General features: G+C 39.5%; 1 protein-coding gene across 2 annotated transcripts in view; it reads right to left on the reverse strand.

Moving 5' to 3' along the window:
• The window catches only part of SYT10 (synaptotagmin 10), a 49,377-nt gene that overhangs the window by 12,586 nt on the left and 10,458 nt on the right, over positions 1 to 26,333 (reverse strand). For both annotated transcript variants that reach the window (XR_010069024.1, XM_063319579.1), the window contains exons 2-6: positions 23,880 to 24,237; positions 15,275 to 15,839; positions 3,062 to 3,182; positions 2,541 to 2,712; positions 928 to 1,057 (exon numbers count right to left, since the gene is read on the reverse strand). Coding sequence is in view for 1 of the 2 variants with exons in the window: in XM_063319579.1 (XP_063175649.1) it covers positions 928 to 1,057; positions 2,541 to 2,712; positions 3,062 to 3,182; positions 15,275 to 15,839; positions 23,880 to 24,237 (1,346 nt within the window). In the remaining variant the exon portion in view is untranslated. The remainder of the gene's footprint in view (positions 1 to 927; positions 1,058 to 2,540; positions 2,713 to 3,061; positions 3,183 to 15,274; positions 15,840 to 23,879; positions 24,238 to 26,333) is intronic.

The following is a 26,333-nucleotide window of genomic DNA, read 5'->3' on the forward strand; positions in this document are numbered from 1 at the left end:
ACCGCCTAAAAATGCCTGTGACTCATTTCACAGAGTGGGTTTATTTCACCAATCAATCAGGGGTGGTACCTCTGTCTCCAAACTTACATTATCCAGAGAGTGCCACAAACCTCTAAAAAGAGACTTCCCTGCTGCATTGACTCAGCCTCCTTGCCCTCACACTGTTCTTCAGGTGTTTTACGGAAACCTTGCTGTTGGGCTTTTCCTACCTGTCACTGGACATGCTGTGCAGCCACGTGCTACACAGTGGGGAAACCAAGTGGCCCGTGAAGCCTCAGACAGCAACTCATTTTTCTGCAGAGATTGCTTTTGGGAAGGGCTAAGCAGTGTGTCCTCTGTGTCCCCAGCCGGGGCTTGCTGCATCTTGGGGCTTCAATATGAATCATTCTGAGTCCAAAGGTGTGAGCATTTTGCATACAGAAAGCCAACAAAATGTGATTATTGGTTGAAGAGGGCTGAAGAGGGAGACCAAGCCCAGAGACTTGTAGGTATAATCACCCATGCATCGGAAGCTTATTCAAGCTTCCAATAAGTGTCTGTTTGAGTAACTCTGATAATACCTTTGGTAGCTTCTGGTATGTTGCCTCAATTTAGCCTAATTAGCAGGCCAGTTCCAGATTAATGTTTTAGCAACATTCATGCTAAAGGTTTTTGAATAGGAAATGGTTGCTTTTGAAATACTTGCAAATGATCTCTTCCAAGTGGACGTAAAGCTCCTTATCATAATCTCTGGAAATTTTAAATGTCTTAATTTATTCTTACGATGCCATCAGCGCATCACAGAAAGATTTGAAATGGCACATTTAAGTAATCAATAAATGCATGCACCTCGATTTAGGTTGTGCTAAGGATCTCAGGAGCCCATAGGTACGAAAGAATCAAAAACATTCAATATACAGAGAAGAAGAAAATTTCCCTACTTCTTACCTCTACTAGTGGATGCCAGTGAGTTATTGGTTTACGTGGGTAAGCCAGCATTTCATTCCAATGATCTCTTCCAAGCCCTTCAGCATCAATTCCTGTCCGACATACCCCAATGACCTCATTGTGCCCTACTCTGAGAATTGCAGAGAGGCAGAAATTTTTTAATAAAAATAGTTTTAATAACATCTGTTGTATAATTCTGTTTAACGGTTTAGTGGGGCACAGAATACATGCCCAAAACTTTCACCTTACATATTACAGGTATTAGTTTTAGTGGTACCATAGTAATATTAAGTTCTGTAATGGTAGCATCAAAAATGTCCAGCCACTACCAGCGTGCTTCCAGCAGCTATAAAAATATCAATGAACACTTAACCCTTGTCATTAAAACGTTACAAACCGAAAGACACAAGGACAGAAAAAGACCGTAATACACCAAATGATCTAGAAGGAAAGCATGCTTAAATTTTGTGGGAGAGTAAGGTGAAGGAAAATGGTAGGGAATATATTTCCTGCTATGAATCCTTCAGACATGATTTCACACTACATTTCCCAGATTTAACTGTTGTGGTCATTGGAACTTCAGTGAAAAATGTGAAAGGCAAGAGACATAGCCGTAACAGGCTATACCTTTAATACTTCTTACTCCTGGCAGTGCCATAGACTTATTGAGGGACTCCAGAAAGTAATTTTCTGTCTCTTGCCTATATGTACCTTAGACTAACGTTTCCTAACTTCCTCTTAGCAAACGCTTTGAAAGGAGCAGCTGAAGAGGACTGAAAAGTGTACAAGTTACTGTGCTCTTCTCCCTCTAACAGCACCACCGTGCCCCTTTCACATCTGACTGAGAAAGTCTTCCTGACAGAAGTTGGAGGACAATCAGAAATCTGATGGCAAGGAAAAACAAGCTGAAGGTTCGTATTACTAAAGTAGGCTTCACTGTTTATTTGCTCTGCAATCTCAAGAGCTCATTACTAATAGCACTTGAATGAAGCAGACTTGGCTCAGGCACGATTCTGTCAGTCACTGTCTAGTTTAACCTACAGTCCTTGTGCCACGCAGGAGTCTCTTCCTGTCAGTTCTCAGTGAGGACATAGATAATTGAGGCTCAGATTTGTTATTAGCGAGGGCTGAACCCAAAGGTTACAAAGCTTCTTTATTGAGTCAACCAAAGAATTAATTGTGACTTAATTCAACGAGGTAATTAGAATCTAATTCTTTTTTAGTCATCTAAATTTTATTTGACTTCAAATACCTGCCATTTAAATAGAGATTAGAGGTATGAGAGCTTTTTTTAAACTGGGAGACATACCCGATTTGCAAAGTTTTTACATAGTCCAGCCACCAGAGGGGGACAGAAATGTATGCCAAGGCTAGTGGCCCATAAGAAGATTGAGCCACTTTTCTTCCTCATCACAGTTATTTATAACACAGAGAAAATGGCCTGAGCTCTAAAAGGTGTAGAAGCTTTAAACCTCTTCAGGAAAAGACCCAAAGGTTTTATCTTTTGTGACACTGAACCTACTTGAAAGTTCAAGGAGGTAGAAAGCAGTCGCTTGCAATGATCAGGTAACTTCTCACCGAAGATTAATGGTCAGAAAGCAAACTGTGCTTACCGATCGTAATCCATCACTGCAATGGAGAGGCTGACCTGGTCCACATTCTCTGGAGGGATATCAAAGATGATGGCCTCATTATAAACAGGATTGAGCGTGTTCTTCTTCGTGGTCGTTTTCCTCTTTTTCAGTCTTCGACCCTCACACATCAGTGACACTTTGACATATGGATCTGAGTAACAGATAATCAGTCGTGTGCATTTGGACTCAAAGGCATTCAGATGTGTAGCATAAAAGCAGTATTTTTTTGTTGGAATGTCATATTGATAAGACAAAAAATTACAACAATTTTAGTGATGCTGGCAAACACTGCTTCCAATATGCTGTCAAGGTACAGGCATTCTGAACAGACATATTGACTGCCAGACCAAAGATAGCCAGTAGATCTGTACAAGGCCTATACCCATTCTCCCACTACTTCCATTTCACAACCATGCTAAACACACAAAACCCAAGGAGTTCCTATTGGTCCCTTTCCTGAAGAGACTCTGCCTTTTTATTTAAAAAAAAAGTAGATTCACCTGATGCGCCAGTTATATCCATTGCTTTGAGATTCCTACATTTGATGACTGTTAACGTCATTCTCCCAGCAGTAGGCAAATAACAAAGGGAAAACATGATCTCACCCAAATCTATGCTTTCCTGAAAAAGAAAAGCAATGATTAGAAATCTGACCATACTGCCAACAATTCAGTTCAGACCATGCAAAATTTTAGAATTTCTTTTTTTAACATAAGAGACTTCTTTTGCAGCCTCATGTGCTTTTGAACAGGTCACAAATAATTTTCAGAAATTATTTCCATAAAGGACAGAAAGAGTATCAACAGGATAATATTTCAGTGATGGGATTTAGAGTTACTAAACTGAGATATTAAAACAAAAGCAGAGTCAAAACTTTCGGGATTCCTGATATGTTTGTGTTGAATTCACACAAATGAAAAGATGCTGAATGTAGAATATCAAGTTCTGCTCTTGAAAAGACTCAAACTCCACCATCCCCAATAGAAAGAAATCTGGTGGGATATTTTGATCGCGTACATTTACATGACTTTTAGCCACTGGAATTTATGTAGGAGCTTTATTTCTGCACACATGTATGCATATGAAAAGTTTATCCTAAGTGCTTTAAAAAGACAAATGTGCTTGTAAAAGATGCTTGCTTTATTACTCTTACTGTGTTCTGATCTAGAAGAAAAGCAAAGTAAAGGAGTAGCATCTACAATTTTCCTGGCTCAACAGCAACTTTTTGGAGGATAATATACTTGGAAAGATGGACAAGGGCCATATGGATCTTAATAACCTTCACAAAGATATAGTTTCTATGTTGAGAAAATGTGCTGTGAATTTATGCAATATGATGTTGCTGTATAGTTCAGATGCTACAACGTTTGAGAAATGTAATATAAGGAAGGGAGGTTCCATGAGTTCTTATTTTTTCTTTTCTCACAGCATTATCCTAATACTGCAAAGGTTCAGTTGTTGAGATGTTAGTTATGTTCTAAATTGTTTCTGTTCTTCTAAGATTTTAAATACATCCCCCCAAAAAGCCCAAAGAAAACTCTGTATTAAGAAAAACTCAGGATTTTTAAATATGAGTTTGTAAGGAGCACGTAAGGAAGTCACTTCTGTAAGGCAGCCACTCTCAAGCATGCTCATGCAATCTCAAAGGACTCTTTTTTGAGTACTACTAAAAAGCTTATTTTTAATATCTTAGCTTCAATGTTTTATCTGTCAAACCTACAGCTATCCCAGGAGTACAAATTTGTTTGAGAACTGCTGGATTTATGGTACAGCTGTTTTCGCATCAGAAGGGAAGCATGATATATTTTTAAATGATACATACTAAAATAATGATTGATGTGTAGATGACAAATACATTGCTTATAGTTATGAGACAGACTGGGGCTTCCTGTTCACATTTTTCAGCTGCTTATATGAACAGTTTTATTGACTTTCTCTGGGTTAATACTCTGTCTAAATTGAAATTGGTACTTCAGATCTTTCTTGAGTAAAGATGGACTTAATCACATGCTCCAGAGTGTTTTGCTTTGTTTTGTTTTTTCCTCTCTGTATTGCAGACTTTTAATTGAAGAATGCAGTTTTAGAATAGCTTTAAATTCTCTGTTGCACTGTTAATAAAATATTGACTTTTTTTTTGTAGGTTGGTCAATTCACATGTTCAGTCATTTTGCTGGGATTCTGTTCTGAAAGTTAATAGATTGATAAGCACGTGAACATGCACTGAGGGCAAATTTCATCCTTTTCGGGATTTCAGGGTTTCAGATTTCTCAGGATTTCAAAACGATTTAGCTCATTCAGTCAACATAGGATAATACAGCTATTTGACAACTCCTTAGCCCAGCCCCTTCCTTTGCCACACAGCATGCAGAATTTTGTACCACAGAGTACATTAATAAAGTCACTTTTCTGTAACAGAAAATATAAATAAAACTTGAAGAAATTAAGTGCAATTCTTTTCACTCATTTGTTACAGTGGCAAATGCTCTGTTGTATTTTACAGTTTTTGTCATACCTGAAATCTGTTTTAAGCACAGCTTCTGTTACTAGCATTACATTCTGAATTCAGAGTCTGATTGCTGTTCCTCATACCCATATCTCAAAAAGATCTCATTCTTTTGTTTGAAAAGTAAATATGGTTCCCCCACATCCAGTGCTTCAAAGTTTAAGGTCTATGTTGAGAGAGGTGATGAAGATGAGTTGGATCATTAAACACAGTGGGCAGCTCATAAAAAGGAATAATTCTTCCTTCTTCAGAGAGACGACTTGTGTAGGTGAATAGAGAAAAAGTCATTTTTGGAAGATGGAAGTATGAATTTGACTATTCTATTATTGCTTTTTGAAGAGAAACTGAATAGGCACTTAAAAGATTGGGTAAGTTCAAATGATAAACAAGAATACAGACAGGACTATTTCCCATGACTTAAATACTTTAAAAAAAACGTTGCTCAAAATACTTGCAAAACTCCATATGGTGGTTACTCTACCATATTTTTTTGAAGAGCAGAGAAAAGCGTCAGGCTTAATAAAATGGCAACCATTTGAGGCTTATGCTCAGTCTTTTTTCTTTCCTTTCTGAACACTGTGTACTTAAGTTATATTGAAAAAGAATTTGGAAAATCCCCTACAATCAAATCCAGTGGTTTTGACCATGCGATGAATGAGCAAGATGCCTTTATGCAAAAAGAAATGGTTGGATAATAAATGAGGTGAATCTATTTGCTCCGCACAGCAGACTGTACAAAAGGCAGATGTACTGAAGTTATCAGAGCTCTGTAACCAGTGTTACTGGCTACTCAGTGTGAAGTGGTAAGGGATGGTTTTAGGATTTGGAAAAGACTCTCTACCACTACACTGTTTATGCAGGCATTTTCTGACACCTATGACCTATACCTGGAAAAAAACGTGCCTTGTGCTGCCCTGAAATATCTGATTTTCTTGTTGTGGAACAACACTCATGTTGCTTTACATGCTATTTCAATAGATAAATTCTGCAGTAGACCAGAATAGATACTATTTCAAGTAAACACTGTCATCTATATCAAAGACATTTATGAGTCACTCATTGTAAGATCAAAGGGAGAGAAATAAAATTAGTAGTGATCCAGCACTACTCTGTAGACACCATTTAATTCACCTCCTGGTGGACAGAACTGGCTGTTACAGATTGCCACCACAGACTAGGAGTTCCCATGGTCCTCTGATTGAGTTAAAGGACAGGTTCTTTCAGAATCCTTTAAACAACTCTGAGGATTTTATCTTTTTAATTTAATTTGGTATCAGTTGTGGCAGCTGATTTTTTTCTGAAAGTTTTGTAGACAGTGTCTTTTTGGTTAGTAAGGAATACAAAGTCCTAGTACTTTTTACTTTTACTCAGTTTCTACTCCAAACATCTGCTGAGATTGGTGGTCTTTCTTCATACTGGAGTGAACTGACAATATTTTGTTAGGACCTCTACAGGTCATAGGGCAACTGGGAATTAAGACATTAAAATGCATCATTAAAATAAATATTCTTTGGAAATCAATCAAACGGGGTGAATCCAAAGACTTAGGAACTTTTAAATGTTCTTTTGAAGGATTAAGACTAAAATTATGCATATGTATATGATGCATCAGAGACTGAGTATTAGGTAAAATGCCTGGGATATCATCATTTCCCCTCCACACTTTTTTGTTAACTTAAGCACTAAATGTTCTTGAATTTGGAGCTAAAAACACAAGTCCAGACCTAGATGAGCAAAGTAAGGCTCAGCATTTAAACTTTAGTCTTTGTCTACCACATTGATTATCACGAGTAACATATTTAAATGACCTGGATCCTTAAGTGTTACTGATTTTAATTGAGATTTAAAAATAGGATTTAAATTACTTCAGAATCCTGGTGCTCTAGAAAATTCATATTTTTCTCACTTTATAATCACTAGATAATTAAGTTCATACAAGTCATCTGACAGGAACCCTTCAGTACAAGCCAATCTGAGGAAGCCAAGGCAGAGACTGCCCTCAAAAATCACGTCTGCATTACAGTCCACCTCAAACAAAACACAACTCAGAAGACACAAACCTGGACCCAGTGGTTGCCTTTTATGCAAATTTTTAACTGTGCTTCAAATTGTCTTACATGTATCATATAATTGCACATTACTTAGGTAACTCCCATGAGATTTTATCTCTTTCCTAGGCCTATTTTGAGTTTTCCTTTTTCTTACTAAATGAAACTTAGATTTCAATTAACAGCTAGCTTTACAGATGCTCATAATGATTCCCCCCCCCAACTTCCAATAACCAGTACAAAAAATGCAGCATCTAGCACAGCTGCACTAATGCAAAAGGAAGCATTTGTTGGTACTGCATATCTCTTCTTCATCTATGTCCCTTTTGTGCACACAAGCCATCATACAGAACTAAGGAACTGGAACAGTGGTAAGTGCTATACCAGCTTCAGCTATTTTTATGGCTCCCGGTTTACCTCACTATCCAATCCATTTTCTGGCATAGCAATGCTAGAACAAATAAAACAAAAACACTGATCTGAAATGCATATGTCAGCTATTCAGATGAACTTGGGGTTTTTTATCTACAGAATACAGATTCTTCAAATAGAGTAATTCTTATCTGACACAAGCAACCACACCTGAATGGATGTGCTAATAATTTTTTCCATTAGGTTACCAAGGCTCTGTACGCATTCCCTGCTTTATGGGCTTCTGGGAAATCAGTCCAGGGGTTAGCAAAGTTGGATGAAAAAAGGTCCTTATTCTGTTTTTGTTATCAGCCCCAATGGACACCAGTGCTCTCATTTTCACACTTATGCCTATAGATGTAGCAGCATTTCTACAGAGGCTGTGCTCCCTACTCAAAATAGGGATAAACGGGAGGCATGTGAGGAGAAGGTTGAAGCCCTTGCAGAGGAGTGTTAATCAGCCTGATTGAGTTTTTAGAACAGCTGTTGCTGGAGAAAGCTTTGCTGTATCTTATTGCAACTAATTTTCCCAGTTGTTTCCATTAAATTCAACAGAACCGGCAACTTGTAGCTAAGTACCTCCACAAATTCAGTGAGGAAGTTAGAGGTCCTTCCATATTCAGGGTAGTTTCTTCTCACGTATCACCACCCATAAGTCTGAATTGAACAGGAAAAACTATTAACTGACTACACTGACAGCATAAGGACTTCTACAGTCTCCCTCCTGTAATCCAAGATCTTAACCGTTTTCCTCTGCTAGCAGAAGTGAAAAGCTTATAGGGAGCTGGTATGTGAAATAAGGTGTCATTTTTGGATCACAAATGAACTCTATGCCTTTTTTTTACCAATGTTTGTTTTTTCTTCTTTTTCTCTAGTTTTTCAGGTTTTGCTATTCAAATAAAGTCTTAGAAGAGCAACTTGCTATAGATTCTGATAAAGAGCTATATAAATGTTACTGGAACTAAAAGCTTTATTTTGTTGTCACTTTTATTGTTACTAGTGTGTCATTAATTTCCATGGTTAAGGTAACAAGTATTTGCACAATTAATACTGCATTAGAAATGAGATTCCCTCAAAAAATTCCTTGTTACTTTCATTATAATTCAGATCATCATAACACACAGTAAGTAATCATTTTAATTCTTAATCTCAATTTTAATATCCAGAACTACTTTCCTATTAATTGTAATTTAAATTATGGTTTAAAGATTGCATGTAAGAGTAGCATAGCAAAAATACGAAGCATGGCATGAATTTGTTTTGTATTGATTCCTAAAAAAGTGATTTGCAAATTTTTTTCTCTTCATTTTCCTGCTGTATTTTGAGTAAGCGTCTATACTAAGTAACAACAATTTTTCAGATACCAAAGAAGTTATTCAGGCATTTACATTCCTAGACTTTTAGCTGCTTCCTTTGGTCACACTGAAAATTGCTTTTCTGTATAGTGTGTAAATTTAAAGAAAAATGCATTGGCAGATCTAGACTTGAATACTGCAGGAAGATAATTCTCTCAAAGGACAGATTTCTCTTTCTCTCTCTCTTTTTTTCTTGTTCTGTTTAGAAACACGTTACATAAATTCCTCCTTTCCAGTAAGAACTACTGACCTCAAGCTTCAAGAATCAGCGATAAAATAAAACATAACTATAAATGTTGGGGGTTGGACGGAAAAAAAAAGAGGAGGGATATCTGTCCTCCCAGACAGTTAGCTAAGAATGTGTTAAGACATCTCTGGTTTTGAGGTATAGATCAAGAGTTAATGACAGGAAGGAGCCGTACAGAAAACTATCAGTTTATTTTCTCATCTATGCATGTAGACTTTGATGGTATTTATGCTAACACAGAAGTTGTAAAAGTTACAGGACGCTCAAAGTGGAGAGCTAATTCTACCACCTCTCAAGGGGATTTTACTTTGGGAACCTTGTCCCCACAGCTAATATTTATTTTCCTCTCCTGTTATTCTTTGCATATCAAATCAAACTCATTTTCTCCCTCCCAGCACCACTTATTGATCGAGCTGTTGTCCTGGGAAATGAATCAATGAGGTTTGTGTTTGTTCTTGCCTCTGTGGAAGACAGTATGGAAGCAGTGGGGCCCGTTGCTCTATAATGACTGTGTCTCCTGCTTGGGGAGGCCTCGTGCTTGTTTTCACCTGACATCCTAATTGCTCTGGGTAAGCACAGCTGCTGACTGCAGTCCTGATGGCCTGGAGAGGACTCCCTGAGACAGCACACTGGGTCCAGCAGGCTGGATGCTCTCAGTAACACCCCGCAAAGCCTCCTGAGTCCTTCTTTTGTCACTCCCTCTGTACAAAACCATCTGTCTCATGCACCAGGGGGGTAGTTTCATCTTGCCTGGCAGCAAGGAAGCCCATTTCTGCTTCACAACATCTGAGAACAGAGGTACTTCTGTGAACTAACCGAGGCATCTACTGGCACATGCATGAACCAAAATGTAAGTGGCTTCCCATATAAAAATGATCTTCCGAAGCAGCAATACATTGATTGCAAAGAGACTATCTGCAGCAAGAAACTCAGAGAGCACTTAGGGCACAGCAGGTCAGTCAAGCCGTACACCTTAGCATAGCTACCACGGTACCGCCTGGACTCAGAGATATTAATTTCCCTTGAGAAAACCATGGACTTAGTTCATCTAATGTTTCTTACTTTTAAGGTAGACTGAAACTAGTAGTTTGCCTCTATCAAAGCAGAATATTCAAATCATTTGTTGTTTCAAATGAAAAGAAACATTCAATAATACCCCCACCGCTTTCAGTAACTGGACAGAAACCCACCCTTTCTCCATCACCTTTTCTAGTTGTCCCCCAGACATAAAGCAGTCCCAAACCTAAATGAAAAACCTCAACACATTTACTGTAAAAGCTGACCCGGAGTATTCTCTCATCTGCTCAGGAGCAGGTGATTACCTGAATCCTCTGTGTTGCTGGTCCTGAGTAGAAATGACAAGCGCCAGCTATTCTTGGCTTTAAAGGGGCTGTTCCTATTATAGAGATGATAAATGCTTCTATACTCCTTCACAACTCTTTCACATTGTGTTAAAGCTTTTATGTACATTTCCAGAAACACTAATAGTCTAAGTCTATTCTGAGGAGGGTGGCTAACCGTAGGGCATAGTCCACTACGCTGCTGGTGATAAAACATTTCCTGATAGTGCTGCTCTTTCAACACTAAAAACCAGGACAATCCTCACAATGTAGCCTCAAAGTTTGACTGCCATAGACATATCTTTGTCAGCTCTATGCCACTATTGCCTTACTCAGAGTAAGGTCTAGTGTGCTGTTTTCTGTCTACTTATGAAATAGTGAACTATGGAGAAAACTAAGCAAAGATAATGTCTGCAATCTCTCTGGGTGAACTGCAGAGCTGGGCTTCATTCTTGTTTGGTCAGGAAGTCAGAAGAATGTTTTTCCATAACAGAGGCCAACAGCTATCAGCATTACCTCTTTGACATCCTACTTTAGCAAGTGTTTGAGCTAAGTGAACTGAGACAAAATCTTACTGTCCCGCTTATTAAAAAAAAAAAAAGGTGTTTAAGCACTTCTGTTTTTTGCAGCAATGCTATTCAGTTATATTCCAGGTGGTCTAGAAACAGCAATCACACATCATGGGCATCACATGAAGTCTGTGTCCTTACAAAACCTTCTTTCATATCCCACTTCACAAATCAGAGAACTGCAGCACTTAAATGCCTGGTGCCGGAAAACTAAATAATAATCAAGTTCCATCTGTCTACGTGAGATAATTCAAGAGGCTACAAGTATATGACAGCTCCATGACTAACATCCCCAAGAGACTACCACTGTGCTGGAAATGGCTTTCATCTAAATTCTGAGCGCTATTTTTTTTTACCAATTGCAGAGTTTCCTGTAATTGATTATACTAAGAGAGTTCACACAGTACCTTTGGAAAAAAAAATGTTTCTGACAATCACTTGTCAATATTTTCAAGCAATGACGTTAGAGGCAGAGATTTCCGAAGCAATCAATCATTTTTAAAAGTATAATAGGAAGTTAATAAACTTTTACATCCAGAAAGTGTTAGATCACAAGAGGTGGTCTTTTTGGCTAAACAATTTTACAACAATGAATACTTGCACTTAAGTGCTTGTTAGCAATTCCAATAAATGGGTTTTCTTTTTTGACAGTATGCGGTATATTTTGCTAGTAACAAAATCTCAGAAATGTATGCAAAACTGACATGCATCTTGCGAAAACAGAAGCTAGATACATTGACTAAACAATCCATTTGATATTATTGGTTTGCCTCTGATATTATGGATTGATTTCCTAAAGCTTATTAAGAAATACAGTATTCCAATACACTGAACAACCTTCACAGGTGGTCCAAAGCTGCCTCTTAAGATTTTCTTGGTTTTAATTAATCAAACGAACAGAAGTAAATGATAGATTATTTATTGAAAATTCAATCACCCATTTATAAGCAAAATTTGGGAATATTAATATCATCAGATATCTAGGATACTTCTTTTCCACAACCAATTTTACACCAAATTTACTTTGATAATTTAACATTAAGAAATGAAAATGCTTTAGCACTTACAACAGGTACATGCTACATACACGTACAATAGCTGTAGGTTTTCTACATAACATATAACAGAGAAACAATGATATGAATGAAAAGATAAAGGAACAAAATACAAACTACAAAAGATGAATAAATATCAACAGTTGAAAACCATAAGAATAAAAATGAGCATGTGGGGGGCCAATCCTGCACTTCCATAAAATAGTTTCAAATTACTATTATGAGAAAAAAAAATAATAATCCAAATGTAGATTCCCACAGAGTCATTGGTTTTATGGCCAAAAGGACTCAGCGCAACCAGCCAGTCCGATTTTCCCCAGACTGCGTATTTCCTGTACCAAATAAAAACCCTTTACGGATGCGCAAGCAAAACTTTTAAAAATGATGTTAACTACTGGCAGAGAGTCTTTGCACAACAGAGAATCTCCAGTTCCCCTGTGATAAATCCTGTCACTGGTAAAATGTTGCAGTTCATTTCCTTGGTAAATCTGCCTAGTAGGTGTTCAACTCCAAGAATCTTATGTCATAAAAATAGTTTCTTTCCAAGCAGGTAATAGGAATTATTTATACCCTCACTCTACCTTTTGAATAGAAAATTCTTGGCTATGGGAGAGGTGTAAGAGACTCAAAGCTGAGGAGAGGCTACTTCTGCTGTGTTTTTACAGTTTTGGACCAGTCTTTTGTTCTATTACTTCTGCCGTTTTCTACCATCTATCATTTAGCAACAACATGAGCAAACCACTGGGTGTAGGAAGCATGTCTGAACAACAGGCTGAAAAACTTCACAGAACATACAACAAAACAGAGCAGAGGTGAAGAAGGAAAAAGCATGAGAAATATATTTGCAGAATTGCATCTTGGTTCCTATGCTCTACTGTGTAAGGACCTTCCCACTGAGACAGGCAGTTTGTTTTTTAAAGATTCTTTATGAGCACCAAAGCACCACTTGCCTGGAGTGAAGTTATTTTTCACTAACTGTAGAACTAGAGAGATCTTTTTTTTTTACAGTTTAATCCAAGTCCAATTGAGTCTGGCAAGTGTTTGTTATTTAACTGCTATTTAGTGACTTTGGTAAACTTTAGATCTAGTGCTTAAAGCTGTAATTCTCCGTTCCTTAACATCTTATACACTGTTTATTCCTGTGCAGGATTGGCTCCCTCACCTTACAGTTTCTGAAATGGCAGAACTAGAAACCTTTATTACTAACCAATTTTAATCTACATGAAACAGCTGAAGTAAAACACAAGGCAGCACATTGCACATATAGTATCAGGATATCTTATAAGAGGATTTCATTTTGCCAGGAAAAATAAATTTAATCAGTTTCTTACTTGCCTTTCTGAGGATTGTGTAAGGCTTGTAAAAGCTGATGCAGTCACCCAATGATAGAGGATATCTCAATTTTATGTGTTTATTGTTAATGGTTTAAGTGGAGACAACTTATTCACACACAGAGAATACTGCAAACTATACTGGCTGAAAGGCTGAAATCCAAAAACTCCATGCTTTCTTTTAAACTTCAGACATTGTAGAACACCAGCAGAGTGAATTAAGCGCTCTAAGTGCTAAGTGCTAACCTTTAGTAAGGAAGAAATTTGAATTAGAATTCAGTGCCAAGATTAGCAACCATTTTCATCCAGATGTATATTAATATGTCTCTCAACTGCATAATTTGGTATGGCATTTCAATCTGCTCAAAACAAATGATGAATAGTTCAGGGATTCTAATTTGCTGAAGCCATTCTAGTTATCAGCTAAAAATCTCACACACGCGCCTGTTGCAAAGGACCGGTGAGCATTTAAATGATTACTAAAGTACTGAAGATAATATCAAAGCTAGAAGAAATTTAAAAAATTATTACTGGGCTATTATTCTAAGACCTTAAACACAGATTCAATTTTAAGCTTGAGAACACAGTTCTTAAATTTACCTGAAACCTGAGGTTGATCAAACTAAGCAAACACAGATGCGGTTTTCTGGAGGTGGGCCGGAGGCTGTTCAGATCCGTTTGGTAGACCCAGCAGTTAAAACAAATAGCTGTTTTTGTGAATTCACATTCAAAAACTCTCTTCACTATGCTGCACTCCCTAATATTTCTCGGTCCTTAGGAAACACATTGCTTATGCTCAAACCAGTGAGGAAATACCACTCCTCTTTGTCCTCCTTGTCATGCAGCCTTAGACTTCCCTGCCTAGCAGGTATGAACAGCACAAACACATTTGGGAAAAGAGGCATGGGAAGTCTCCGGCTCTATTGAAGGGATGACAAGAAGCTTCTGTCACTGAAGCAGTGTCTAGTACTGCTCTGTCCTCTGTTCATCCCTGCTGTGGAAGTCCAGCCCATACTCAAAGCAAGGGATGACTCAGACTGTTTGGGATATCTCCACAGAACAAGAGATGGGAGAAATTCTGTATAAATAGCATAGTAGTTAAAAAAAACAAAACCAACAAAACCCCCCACACTCCACCACTTAATTTTCCCCCCCACCCTCCCCCCCTTAAATTCCAGCCAGGGAAGATGAGTTTGGATTTCAAGGTTAATAAAAACAATGTTTGGAGACTGGTGGTTTTCCCGCTGGTAGCCTGTCATCCATCCTGTCCTCTATGCACAGGCCTCCTTTTCTTGCTTGCAACAATAAACAAAGAATATCTGTTTCCTAACTCTACTTGCTTGTGCTTCTTGAGTCTTGCTAGTAATAGGCAACAAAACCAATACATCTACTGGGGACCCTAAGCACGGGGCAGCCAGCGAAGAACATTTTACACTTCAAGCATTTTTAGCCCCCCTCTCTTCCTTCACAAGATTCCCAACCTGTGAAAATCTGCAAACAAGAGCAGGACAGGGCCTGTTCCTTAATAGATGGTCATTTTGAAGGACAGGGTATTCTGCTAACAGGAGAATTTTAATTGTTCTTGTTAAGCAGTGACTTTGGTGATATACTATTTAATTAATAAACTTAATTTATATTTGCACTGTGAGCCACAAGGGTGATGGCATGTTCCCAGAAGATTTTTCAGTAATTACACTTTATAGCTTCCTAAGCATCATATTCTCTGTGCTTAAAGGCATTGACAACTTTTTTTTTTTTTCCTTCCAGACTCTGCTGATAAACAGGATGCTCTGCCACAAACTACAAAAGAGAAATGAAAATACCACATTAATGCTTTTGGAACACATTACTTACTGTGGTGGCACAGTGGATGTCTTTCCATACATTGGCTTCCCTGGAGAGATCTGAGACTTCAAAAAGGTTATCAAGAATAACTTCCCCAATCATGTCATGTCTAGAAAATCTGTCAAAATCATAAACACTGAAATGCAATTTCCTGTTGCTGAGTTGATCATAGGCTACAGGAAACTGAAAGGTTTCATCAAAGACAGGATTTAATGTCTTTCTGTGAACTCGTGTCTGAAACTTCTTTTTCCTATCTGGAAGCAGATAAATCTTAACGTAGGGGTCGGATGTTCCTGTGAAGTCTTTAGCAGGTAGATCTAAGGCTTTGACAATTGTGACAGCCAGAAGTTCATTCTCATAATCATACCGGAGAGTGAAGTTAAGTTTTCCACATGTTTTCACATCTTCTTGTTGCCCATCAGAATCCACAGACTTCTGTTTGTAGAGTTCCGGTTTTATTCTCCCAATGCTGGTTGTCGTCTCTCCCCTTTGCAAAATCGGATCTGTCCCCATGTTAAAATCAACACTGGACACTTGCATCTGCCTTGGCAAGTGCCTCCTGAAAGAATTGTGCCTGCACACATACACACACACACAAAATGAGCCATGGTTACCTCCGGGAAAAGACCTGGCTACTACTAAGCAGAAAATACAAGACGACCAAATTAGTAAGGATTTCTCTCTTTAAAATAATTAAAATACTGCCCCCCGACCCCAATTGTTTTGCAAGTGTTAAAACATCCTCAAGAAGAAATGGTAATTCAGAATGAGCTACTTGGCCTGAGAGACACCCCGTGTCCTGGCAATACATATATTTATAACCTTGTTTTCAGGCTATGCAGCTGAAGCTGAATTCAGGTTCTTTCGCAAAACAAGTTGACAGCTCCAACATTGCTTGATCCCACTGTGCTAGGGCCTGAGTAAAGTATAGTCAGGCAGAAAAGCAATCACTTGCAGAATTGTCATCAGTACTTCCTCATTTTTGGAGGTATTCCTTGGTGGGTTTCCAATTAAATATTTACCAAGCTTCATGTTGATCGCTGTGAAAGGCACCTGAAAAGGCCACCTGAAAAGGCCACGCGGAGCCATGTCTGGAGGTTTTCAGCATAGTGCTTTGCCACCCTACAACATTTTATATACACCTGCTTGGCATTTGCTAAACTGAGGTACAGGCTGCCTTCTCCAGTCATATTTGGAACATTTTGTTCTGGCTGCAACACATTTCAGAGTTTTGGTCAACATTTTCTGCTACAGGTTTTTTTTCCTTCTGTTCTCACACTCTGCTGTGTAGTTTATTAGAAAGCTGTACTCCTAGCAAGAAACAATATGTTTAAATCCTTGTAATTCTGAATACGTTGTTGCATAAGCACATGTATTTATGGGCTTATCTTGAATCATGAAAATCAATGGAAATTTGTGCCTTTCCTACTAAGAGTGAAATCAAACCCTTGGTATGCCATACAGCCTTACGGTAGCATAAAAACACCGGTCAAAGAGCTTCATAGAATTAAGCATCAGCAGATGGTCCCACTGTCCAGTTTATTTTTTGGACATTTTCACATTTTCTTGGTACTTCACCACCCCAACAATCTGTACTGGAAAAGCTCACTACCTCCTCCTGTGAGCATACTTAGTTGCCATTAAAAACCAATTTAATTGTCAGAATTTCCTCTGCTTTTTGCAATCAATTGCTTATTAATGCCAGATGCAGCCTTGCCTTATTGCTTGGTTTCCCTGTGGTGTTGTGTTCTGAAAACAAGAGGTGTCACAGCTGTGTGTTTCTTTCTTTAAATCAGAAATGCAAATTGTCCATTTGAAAGCAACCAGGACTCATTTCATAGATATTATTTGTATTTTTTGCTGTAAGTGAAGTGGTTGCAGAAGGCTTGAAGCACAAAACTACCGCAGTTCAGCCAAGCAGAGATACAAGAGGGTAACTTGCAGCCATTAAATAATAGACAAGAACGTTTCCCTTTTTGGCTGTTTCAGTACTGGTAGGTGCATCGAGCAGTCCTATCGTAACACAAGAATAGGGGAGGGAGAACTTTGTAGTCTAGATTTGAAGTAGCTCCAAAAAATCCAGGTGTTTTGATGCCAAATTTAGATGAACAATACACCCCTCTCATAACACACTCTACCTTTCTTTTTTTTGCAGACAAATCGAAAGGTTTTCTATTCTCTTAAATGTTAAAACTCACTGAATTCACAGTATACCATGTCTACATTGGAATGGAGTGAGGGATCAAAAGGCCCTAACTAGTCAGAAAAGTACAATATTGTCCTCAGGGAGTTTTAGGGCTGTCCTTGTGCCTTTGTCCTTCAAGAAGTCCAGCCTCAAAGGTATGCTAAACACAGGGAAGTAACTGAACTCCATCCAAAAGGTAGTGGCAATAAATGTTTGGGTATGCAGCAATTTAGGCACTAGCTCTCTAGTATCTCTGACTCATAACGAAGTGCAGGAAGACTGCGTTACTGCCACTTCTACCTGTGCTAATGAAACACGTGCAGGTAGGCTCTCCTGAGTGCTCCTCACGCCTGCAGCTGTAGTACTGAGATATCTGGATAATCATGTTCAAACCCTGCCATAGACAAGCAGTTGAGAAAACTCTCTACGCAGGGAAACAGTGAAGCTGACTGTATTGCATTTCCAGTTTGAGTGGATACATGACAAATTCTCTTTTCCTCGCTTTCTCTTGCATTTATGAAGATCTGAGTTAATACTTGTAAAAGTAATATATAAAACCCCAAATCTATGACTTCTAACCTTTCAAATTTTCAAACTTCGGGCATGTAAGAACCTCTAGTGAACATAGTCATTGTTGCAAGATGTCACTAAGTAAAACAGTGCAGCTGTATGGCTGTTCCCAACGGGAACCAGCAGCACTTTTGCTCTAGTAAGCCAAAGTTCTAATTACATAGTGCCTAGAATCTGTTCTGAGTCACAGCATTTCACAAGATAGCTAATTGGTCTGTTAATTATTAAGATGCTTCATTGTTGTCATGGCAACATATTTATCTTCCTTTGTTCTGCAATAACAAAGGAATTAATGACTGTGATAATGAAGTACAAGGATGTCAGGCAACCAGGTTGTGAAAATGCTGCGAAGTTACTAACGTGTGCAAATCCAGATAATTCAACCCCTACCGGCTCTTATGTAGCACTCCTATAACAGACATGCCTTCCTTAACTCAGAACAAATACATTTTGAGTGACAGTAAATCTGTATGTAAATATCTAATATGAAATTGTGCTTGAATAGGAATAATGATAGTATGAAGCTGATTTCTAACTCAGTACGATTGACTTATCTAAGACAGAAGAGAAGGACAGGATGCTGAATTATGATATGACTGGAGATTTATGAGGCATGGCTCTGGACTAGCTTTCCTAGATGACGTTACACCAAACTTTTGAACCAAATGCAGGAACGGACACCAGCACTTGTGGTATTTAGACAGAACAGAGGCTGCTGTCTGCCCCTTGCAATCACTAAAGTCAACAGACCTGCTTGTTTTTCTTTAACAAGCTTCATATTCCCTACCAGCACCTCCTTGTTGATGAGAACAAGGTCCAGCACAGCACCTCTCCTTGTTGGCTCCTCTATCACTTGGAGAAGGAAGTTATCATCAGTGCATTCCAGGAACCTCCTGGATTGCTTATGCCCTCCAACAGATATTGGGATGGTTGAAGTCCCCCCAGAGGACTAAGGCTTGCGAACGTGAGGCTGCTCCTATCTGTCTACAGAGGGACTCATCCACTCGATCTTCCTGGTTGGGTGGTCTGTAGCAGACCCCCACTGTAACATCACCTGTCCCCACCCTCCTTTTAATCTTGACCCATAACCTCTTGGTGGGCTCCTCGTCTGTCCCCAGGCAGAGCTCCATGCACTCCAGCTGGTCACTGACACAGAGGGCAACACCCCCTCCTTGTCTTCCCTGCCTGTCCTTCATAAAGAGCATGTATCCTTGCATTCCAACAGCCCAGAAGGAAACAGGAGACCTGGTTACCTGGGATGTGGAGAAGGCTGAGGTATTCGATGACTTTTTAGTCTTAGTCATTACTGGCAAGAGCTCTAGCCACACCACCCAAGTCACAGAAGGCAAAGGCAGGGACTGAGAGAATGAAGAACTGCCTACTATAGAAGATCAGGTACGAGACCAGCTAAGGAACCTGAAGATGCACAAGTCCACAGGACCTGATTAAATCCATCTGCGGGTCCTGAGGGAACTGGCGGATGAAGTTGCTAAGCCACTATCCATTATATTTGAGAAGTCGTGGCAGTCCAGTGAAGTTCCCGCTGACTGAAAAAGGGGAAATATAACCCCCATTTTTAAAAAGGGAAGAAAGGAAGACCTGGGGAACTACAGGCCAGTCAGTCTCACCTCTGTGCCCAGCCAGATCATGGAGCAGATCCTAGTGAAATCTCTGCTAAGGCACATGGAAAATAAGGAGGTGACTGGTGACAGTCAACATGGTTTCACTAAACGCAAATTGTGTCTGACAAATTGTGTAGCCTTCTACAACAGAGTTACAGCGTTGGTGGATAAGGGAAGAACAACTGACATCATCTACCTGGACTCGTGCAAAGTATTTGACACTGTCCCGCACGACATCCTTGTCTCTAAATTGGAGAGACACAGATTTGATAGATGGACCACTCTGAGGATAAGGAATTGGCTTTGATGGTCACACTCAAAGAGTTGAGGTGAACAGCTCAATGTCCAAGCAGAGACCAGTGATGAGTGGTGTTCCTCAGGGGTCAGTACCGGGACAGGTGCTGTTTAACATCTTTGTTGGCAACATGGACAGTGGTGTTGAGTGCACCCTCAGCAGGTTTACCAACGACACCAAGCTGTGTGGTGTGGTTGACATGCTGGAGGGAAGGGATGCCATACAGAGGGACCTGGACAGCCTTGAGAGGTGGGCCTGTGCAAACTTCATGAAGATCAACAAGGCCAAGTGCACATGGATCGGGGCAATCCCAAGCACAAATACAGGCTGGGTGGTGGAGAATGAATAGAGAACAGCCCTGAGAAGAAGTACTTGGATGTGCTGACTGATGAGAAGCTCAACATGACCTGGCAATGTGCGCTTGCAGCCCAGAAAGACACCGCATCCTGGGCTGCATCAAAATAAGTGTGTCCAGCAGGTCAAGGGAGGCGATTCTGCCCCTCTGCGCCACTCTCGTGAGACCCCACCTGGAGTACTGCATCCAGCTCTGGGGCCCCCAACATAAGAAGAACACGGACCTGTTGGAGCAAGTCCAGAGAAGGGCCACGAAGATGATCAGAGGGGTGGAGCCCCTCTCCTGTGAAGACAGGCTGAAAGAGTTGGGGTTGTTCAGCCTGGAGAAGAAAAGGCTCTGGGGAGACCTTATAGTGTCCTTCCAGTAATTAAAGGGGACCTACAGGAAAGATGGGGAGGGACTCTTTGGATAGGATGAGGGGTAATGGCTTCAAATTGGAAGAGGGAAGATTTAGATTAGATATTAGGAAGAAATTCTTCACTCTGAAGGTGGTGAGGCACTGGAACAGGTTACCCAGAGAAGTCGTGGATGTCCCATCCCTGGAAGTGTTCAAGGCTGGGTTGGATTGGGCTTTGAGCAGCCTGGTCTAGTGGGAGATGTCCCTGCCCATGGCAGGGGGACTGGAACTAGACGATCTTTAAGGTCCCTTCCAACCCAAACTATTCTATGATTCCCAAGCACCTCATTTTTGCCTTTATGTCTCTTGGAAACCAACTTACTCTTTGCAGAGCTGAATGATAAGCTCCTCTCCTACCTAATGCTAAAGAGCAAAAAGCATGGCCTTTGAAAATACAGGTGAAAGTTTGATGGAAGGAATATCATAGAAGCAATAAACTATATTACAGAATATTTTCACAAAGTACTTGGAAGAGTGGTCCTCAATAACTCAGAGCAAAAATATTTGTAAATGAACACCAGTGATTCAGGACTTCTACCATAGCTTAATGGGGATCAGGGACTAAAGGGCTTTTTTTTTTTTTTTTTAACAAGCAGATCTTTTCATATTATCAGGAACTATGAAAATTATATAGTTCTGATTAAGCAGAAATTCATCATTTCCCTACACTGACATGTCTTCATCTTAAATGTACAGTCTATAAAAAGTGATTAGGCACATTTTATTATTGCTCTGAATGGCTTCTTAAAATCCTTATGCTTCAATTAAAATGACTTAATATGATTCTATTTCTTTTATTAAGAGCTGATGGCTGCAAGAACCTATCATAGAACTGGTTACAATCCTTTTCTTTGCCCCAGCTCAGGTGCGATCAGTGTAGAGGAGACAATCCAGACAGCAGACATTTCCATTAGGCCCTTTGTCAATGGAATGCAGTTAGGAGATGGTGCATTTGGGCCACTCAGGACTCCTGAATACAATGAAGCACTGCTGCATTGAAGGGGCCTGCTAATGGCTCCCCTTTATTTAGAGGTCCCCAATGAAAGAGTAATCCAGAAAGCTGGTTTAAATGTCCAGTCTTCATCTCACACATGGCAGCAATAATTAATAGGGGCTGTTGGAAGATTAAAGTCACTTAAGGCAGGCAGGGGTATAGAAAAAAATGCATTTACAAACACAGAAAGGACCATTTCTGGGTAATTTTAAAGACACATCTCATTCTAAACATGTTTTGTAGCAAAGGTGCAGAGTTTTTCATCAAAGTGTAAAGGAAGGTGATGTCTTCAAACACCCTGCTATTAATTGGCTGAGGTGGGATAACCAAGGTTACTCAAAGCAAAGGAACTGTCCTCTCAGGAGAGATTTAACCCTATTAATCTTGAGACGATAAAAAGAAAAAGCACCCTTACAAAGTTTCCAACATGTGCAGAAAGAGTGGGATTGATGGCAGGTTTTAATTTTGTAAAACTGTTCTTGGCTTCGCAGATATTTTATATGCATTTAGATCCCAGTCCAAATCACTCTAGAGGTCTGTGGGAATACTTTCACAGCCCGAAGTAACTCTGGATTGTGTCCCTGGAACTTCTGTCTTCTGCTATAGTACCACAGGGACTATTCAAGTCCATTTGCCAGCCAGATATTTCTTCTGTCTGTTCAGAAAGTCAGACAGTCTGATTACCTTCAGATTTACCTGTTGCTACGTGATGGATAAAACTCTTGCTATTAGGTAACAGCGAGTTGTGTAACACCCTTGTCATGCTAAGCTGCATCAGTTTTGGTCCCTCTGTGTTTAGTCTAACAGTTACAATTTCAAAGTTGCCTTCCCAGTATTTTGGAAATGTTCCTCAGAGCGACTTGGATACTGTGCTCCCTCTCCTAGCAGACGGGTACAGTGGAGCCAGGCATAGCCAGGGCAATGTGGCTTAAAGCCAGCCGCAGAGTCTCGTAATTCAGGAGATGGTTCAGCTGTTAAAGTCAGTTAGACCTCCCCTGGCTGCAGTGCTCTCATTTTTGGGAACCTCCTGTGGTTGCCTGCTGGCTGTTCCACAGTGTTGGAATAGCTGGGAAAAAGCATTTCAGCACTCACCACCATGAGTGCACTGAGCTGGCAAAACATTGTCTTAGGGACTCACAGAAGGCCAGCAAAGTATATGCCCCCTAAATGTAATGCATGTGTCTTTTCCAACCTTGTGCCTCCAACAATTACTGTGAATGTGAGCTTTTTTTTTGTCTTTTTTTTTTTTTACGCCTTTTTTTTTTTTCCTTTGGTAGCATGTGTTCATGTAGCAAATGTTTTATTGAGGGAAAGCTACTTCCTATACAGTATTTGTATTCTTATTTATGGCATTATGTAACACTTCAGGTGCCTCCTTTAACCTTAATTTTCCCATTCTTTGTTTATAAAACATCCCTTCTTTTTTTTTTCTGAGGTAGAAAGTGATCTTTGCAGTTCACTGTTTGTTCTCCGTGCATTAAATCTGCTCGTAGTGTTTGAAGAAAATCTCTTTTGAAACAATAGGTCACTGCACACGTCTTCACTACTTTTCAATATAAAGCAGTACCCGAGACAAAAGAAAAGTTTGTGTCCTCCACTTTAACACAAACGAAATCACTTCAGCAATACTATATACTTGTCATTTATTTAAGGATCTATATAAAATCTGTGCTGCTTTAAGATCAGTCCATAAGGATCTACATTCTTAGACTGGGATTTTAATTCCTTTATAAGTGGCTAAACACCTCTTAAAGAAATTTGCCATCAACAACAAACCTGTCATTTCTTTAGTGGAGAGTGAAACTTTAATCTGCAAAAGCAACTGCTGTATCTATAAAAATATCTCTGTGAAAAGCCAGACTTGCAGTACTTTAAAAAATAACATCAAAATAGATTTTCCTATACACAAAACCTACAATGGAAATGCTTAAAGTAGTAACATACGTATTTACAAAGTAGCAGAAGACATAGATTTGATCTTCCTGTGTTAAAATAATGACATAACTGAAGGTACACCATATGTTCCAGAATATTCTATTCAAAGGACTCTGAGGCTTCGCCTTCACGTGACCGCTGTTTCACCATTAACTGCTAAGAAGTCAGCGAATAAACTAGGATCCTGGAAATTTTCAGCAGAGCGTTCTGGCTCTACCTGCTCCCAGGAAACATGCACAGACGCAAGTGCCCCTGACTTACCTTGATGAGGACGTGGGCTCAGTGATCTGCCTCTGCATGCGTGCATGTCTGATCAGATGCTCTTTCAGTGCGTTCTGGACCTCTGCTGGTATATCAGGTGAAGTGTGGCTAATTTTCAATGCAGCTTCAAGTACCTTTGTAGTAGGTTTTCCATTTTCTTTAACTTCCTTTTTCTCAGTGGTCTCAAAAACCTCCGTAGGAACACTGGAGTTGCTCTGAGGGACATTACTGGCATTGGAAGTGAGAGGTTTGCTTCTCCAGCAGGGCCAACACAACTTCCAAAAGACAAAAAGCGAGACTACCAGCAAGGCGAGCCCACAGAAGCTGACGACTACTGCTAACAGACTGACTGAGATGTCTGCAAAGAATTAGAAACAAAGATCATCATGACAGAAAAACATGGAGAGAAAAAAAATATTAAAAATGACACAGGTAAGGAGATAGAAGCATTTTGATCATTAACTTGCATCGAGCTTTAAAGTCCTATTTAATGCTTTTTCCTTTGTGATATCTAAGCCTCTATGTTTAAAATGTTATCATTCTCTAATATCTATTTCAGAAATACTCCATTAATTGTTGTTCAGGCCAGGGGCCAGTATCTGTATCACTAGCCATGCGCTCAGTCAGACTTCTCAGGATGTAAGAGACTTCTCAAATGGTCCCAAATACATCTAGCCATTGCTGTCAACGAGTGTCTGCTCGGGAACACATCTTGCTCAAAAAGTTAGACCCCAGTCAACATAAGTGCACATGAAGATAGACCAGTTCTAAACCTCCAGGCTGATAACACAAATTTCTTGAAGACTTGCCAAACTTTTGACTCTCTGTGCTAACTGCTTCAGAAGCATGTTAAAACCTAACATTTAAGCGGCACAAATAGGGATAGGATATAGTCTATCGTAAATAAGAAATTTCTAGAGTTAAATCTTAAGCTCTGGACCAAGACTGTGTTAGACCAAGACAGCACATATACGTTAGTATCTAAAATTCTCCTTTGAAAATGCAGCTTGAGTGGCATTTTCACCATAAAATGCCCTGACTTGCACGGAGACCATAGTAAGAGACACTTAGCTACCCCTGCTGCCCTGTATTTGACTTTTTCTGCCACAATCAGTTAGGTTATCCACTAGCACGGACAAAGATAGGAGGACAGATCTCATACCAAGGAAATTCTGTAAACGTACTTGCATTTTAGGAGATGGTGGATCACCAGAAATGCCAGTTAAGCCCTAATTAGGAGTTTAATTCCATGTGACATGTTTCACTTTGATTTTTCCAGTATCATGTCATATTACAAAATATAACTGAAAAAATCCCTTTCCTTTTGAAAAGAGCCTTTTGTATGCTTTAAAAGTATTCAGTAAACCCTGCTTAAAAGTCCCTAAAGCAATGGCTGCTTGTTACAACAAGTTTTGACAGTTTAACAGCTAATATTTTGTATCCATAGCTCCAGGCTACCGACTACTAAACTGAACCAGTGGAAAAGTGCAATGAGAGTTTAAGCATATTTTTTCTAGAGGATCACAGGAAGAAAAAGAGTCCTCTAGGTATGTACTAAGTCCGTGGAACTGCATGTAGCTCACAGGTCCCTTTGAGAGATCAAGATTCCAGTAGAAAATTTGGGAACTTTTTCTTTATTAATATATAATATCCAGATACATCTCTCAGAAACAAACACTGAGCTTAAAGCCCATTCAATAGGAAAATGTGTGACAGCAGCAAAAGCAAATAGAGAATGTTTGCAGTCTGGGGATTTGGATACGGTCCCAGTCAACCTTACATCTTATACGTCCTGGCCAGTGTCATGGGGGAACTGGCAGAGGATGTGCTTCTTGATGTAAAGAGTTTGGCACAAACTGCTGCCCTGCCTTGAACAGAAATATGCTGCCTTGACCATTTCCTGACAGTCCTGAGAAAGGCGTCCTCCTTTTCTGCCTGTAGTTAAATGTCAAAACGTAGCCCTCGCAATATTGCATGTCAGATTAACGAGAAATTCATACGGCAAATTCTGATTTAAGATTCTTCCATAAAATGAATGGATGCATAATTATTTCTAACAGTAGTGTAACACAAGAAGCAAAGGATACTTTTGCATACTACTTTTCTAGGTTAATTTATCCCCAGTAGGGATTATTAGGCTATTGGATTTAATCTACTGTTTACCCTGATATCCTTCCTGAGCCCAGTAATTTTTACTCGGTTTGTGCATGTTCTGCAGCAGACTGTCCGATCTTGACAACAAGGGAAGACATTAAGAGATGCTGAAAGTTACCGCACTTTTCAATGGTTAATGACTTTGTTGCAAATTTTTATTTCTGATTTGTATTTCTGTAGTTCTAATTTACAGTCATTGCTTCTTTCATGTCTTCGTATAAGAGATTAAAAGATATGATATGCTTCATAAGACATGCCTAAGCAAAACACAAATAAACTAAACAGTGCCAGGAAAGAAAC

The sequence above is a fragment of the Chroicocephalus ridibundus genome, chromosome 1 (assembly GCF_963924245.1).
Source record: "Chroicocephalus ridibundus chromosome 1, bChrRid1.1, whole genome shotgun sequence".
NCBI lineage: Eukaryota > Metazoa > Chordata > Aves > Charadriiformes > Laridae > Chroicocephalus > Chroicocephalus ridibundus.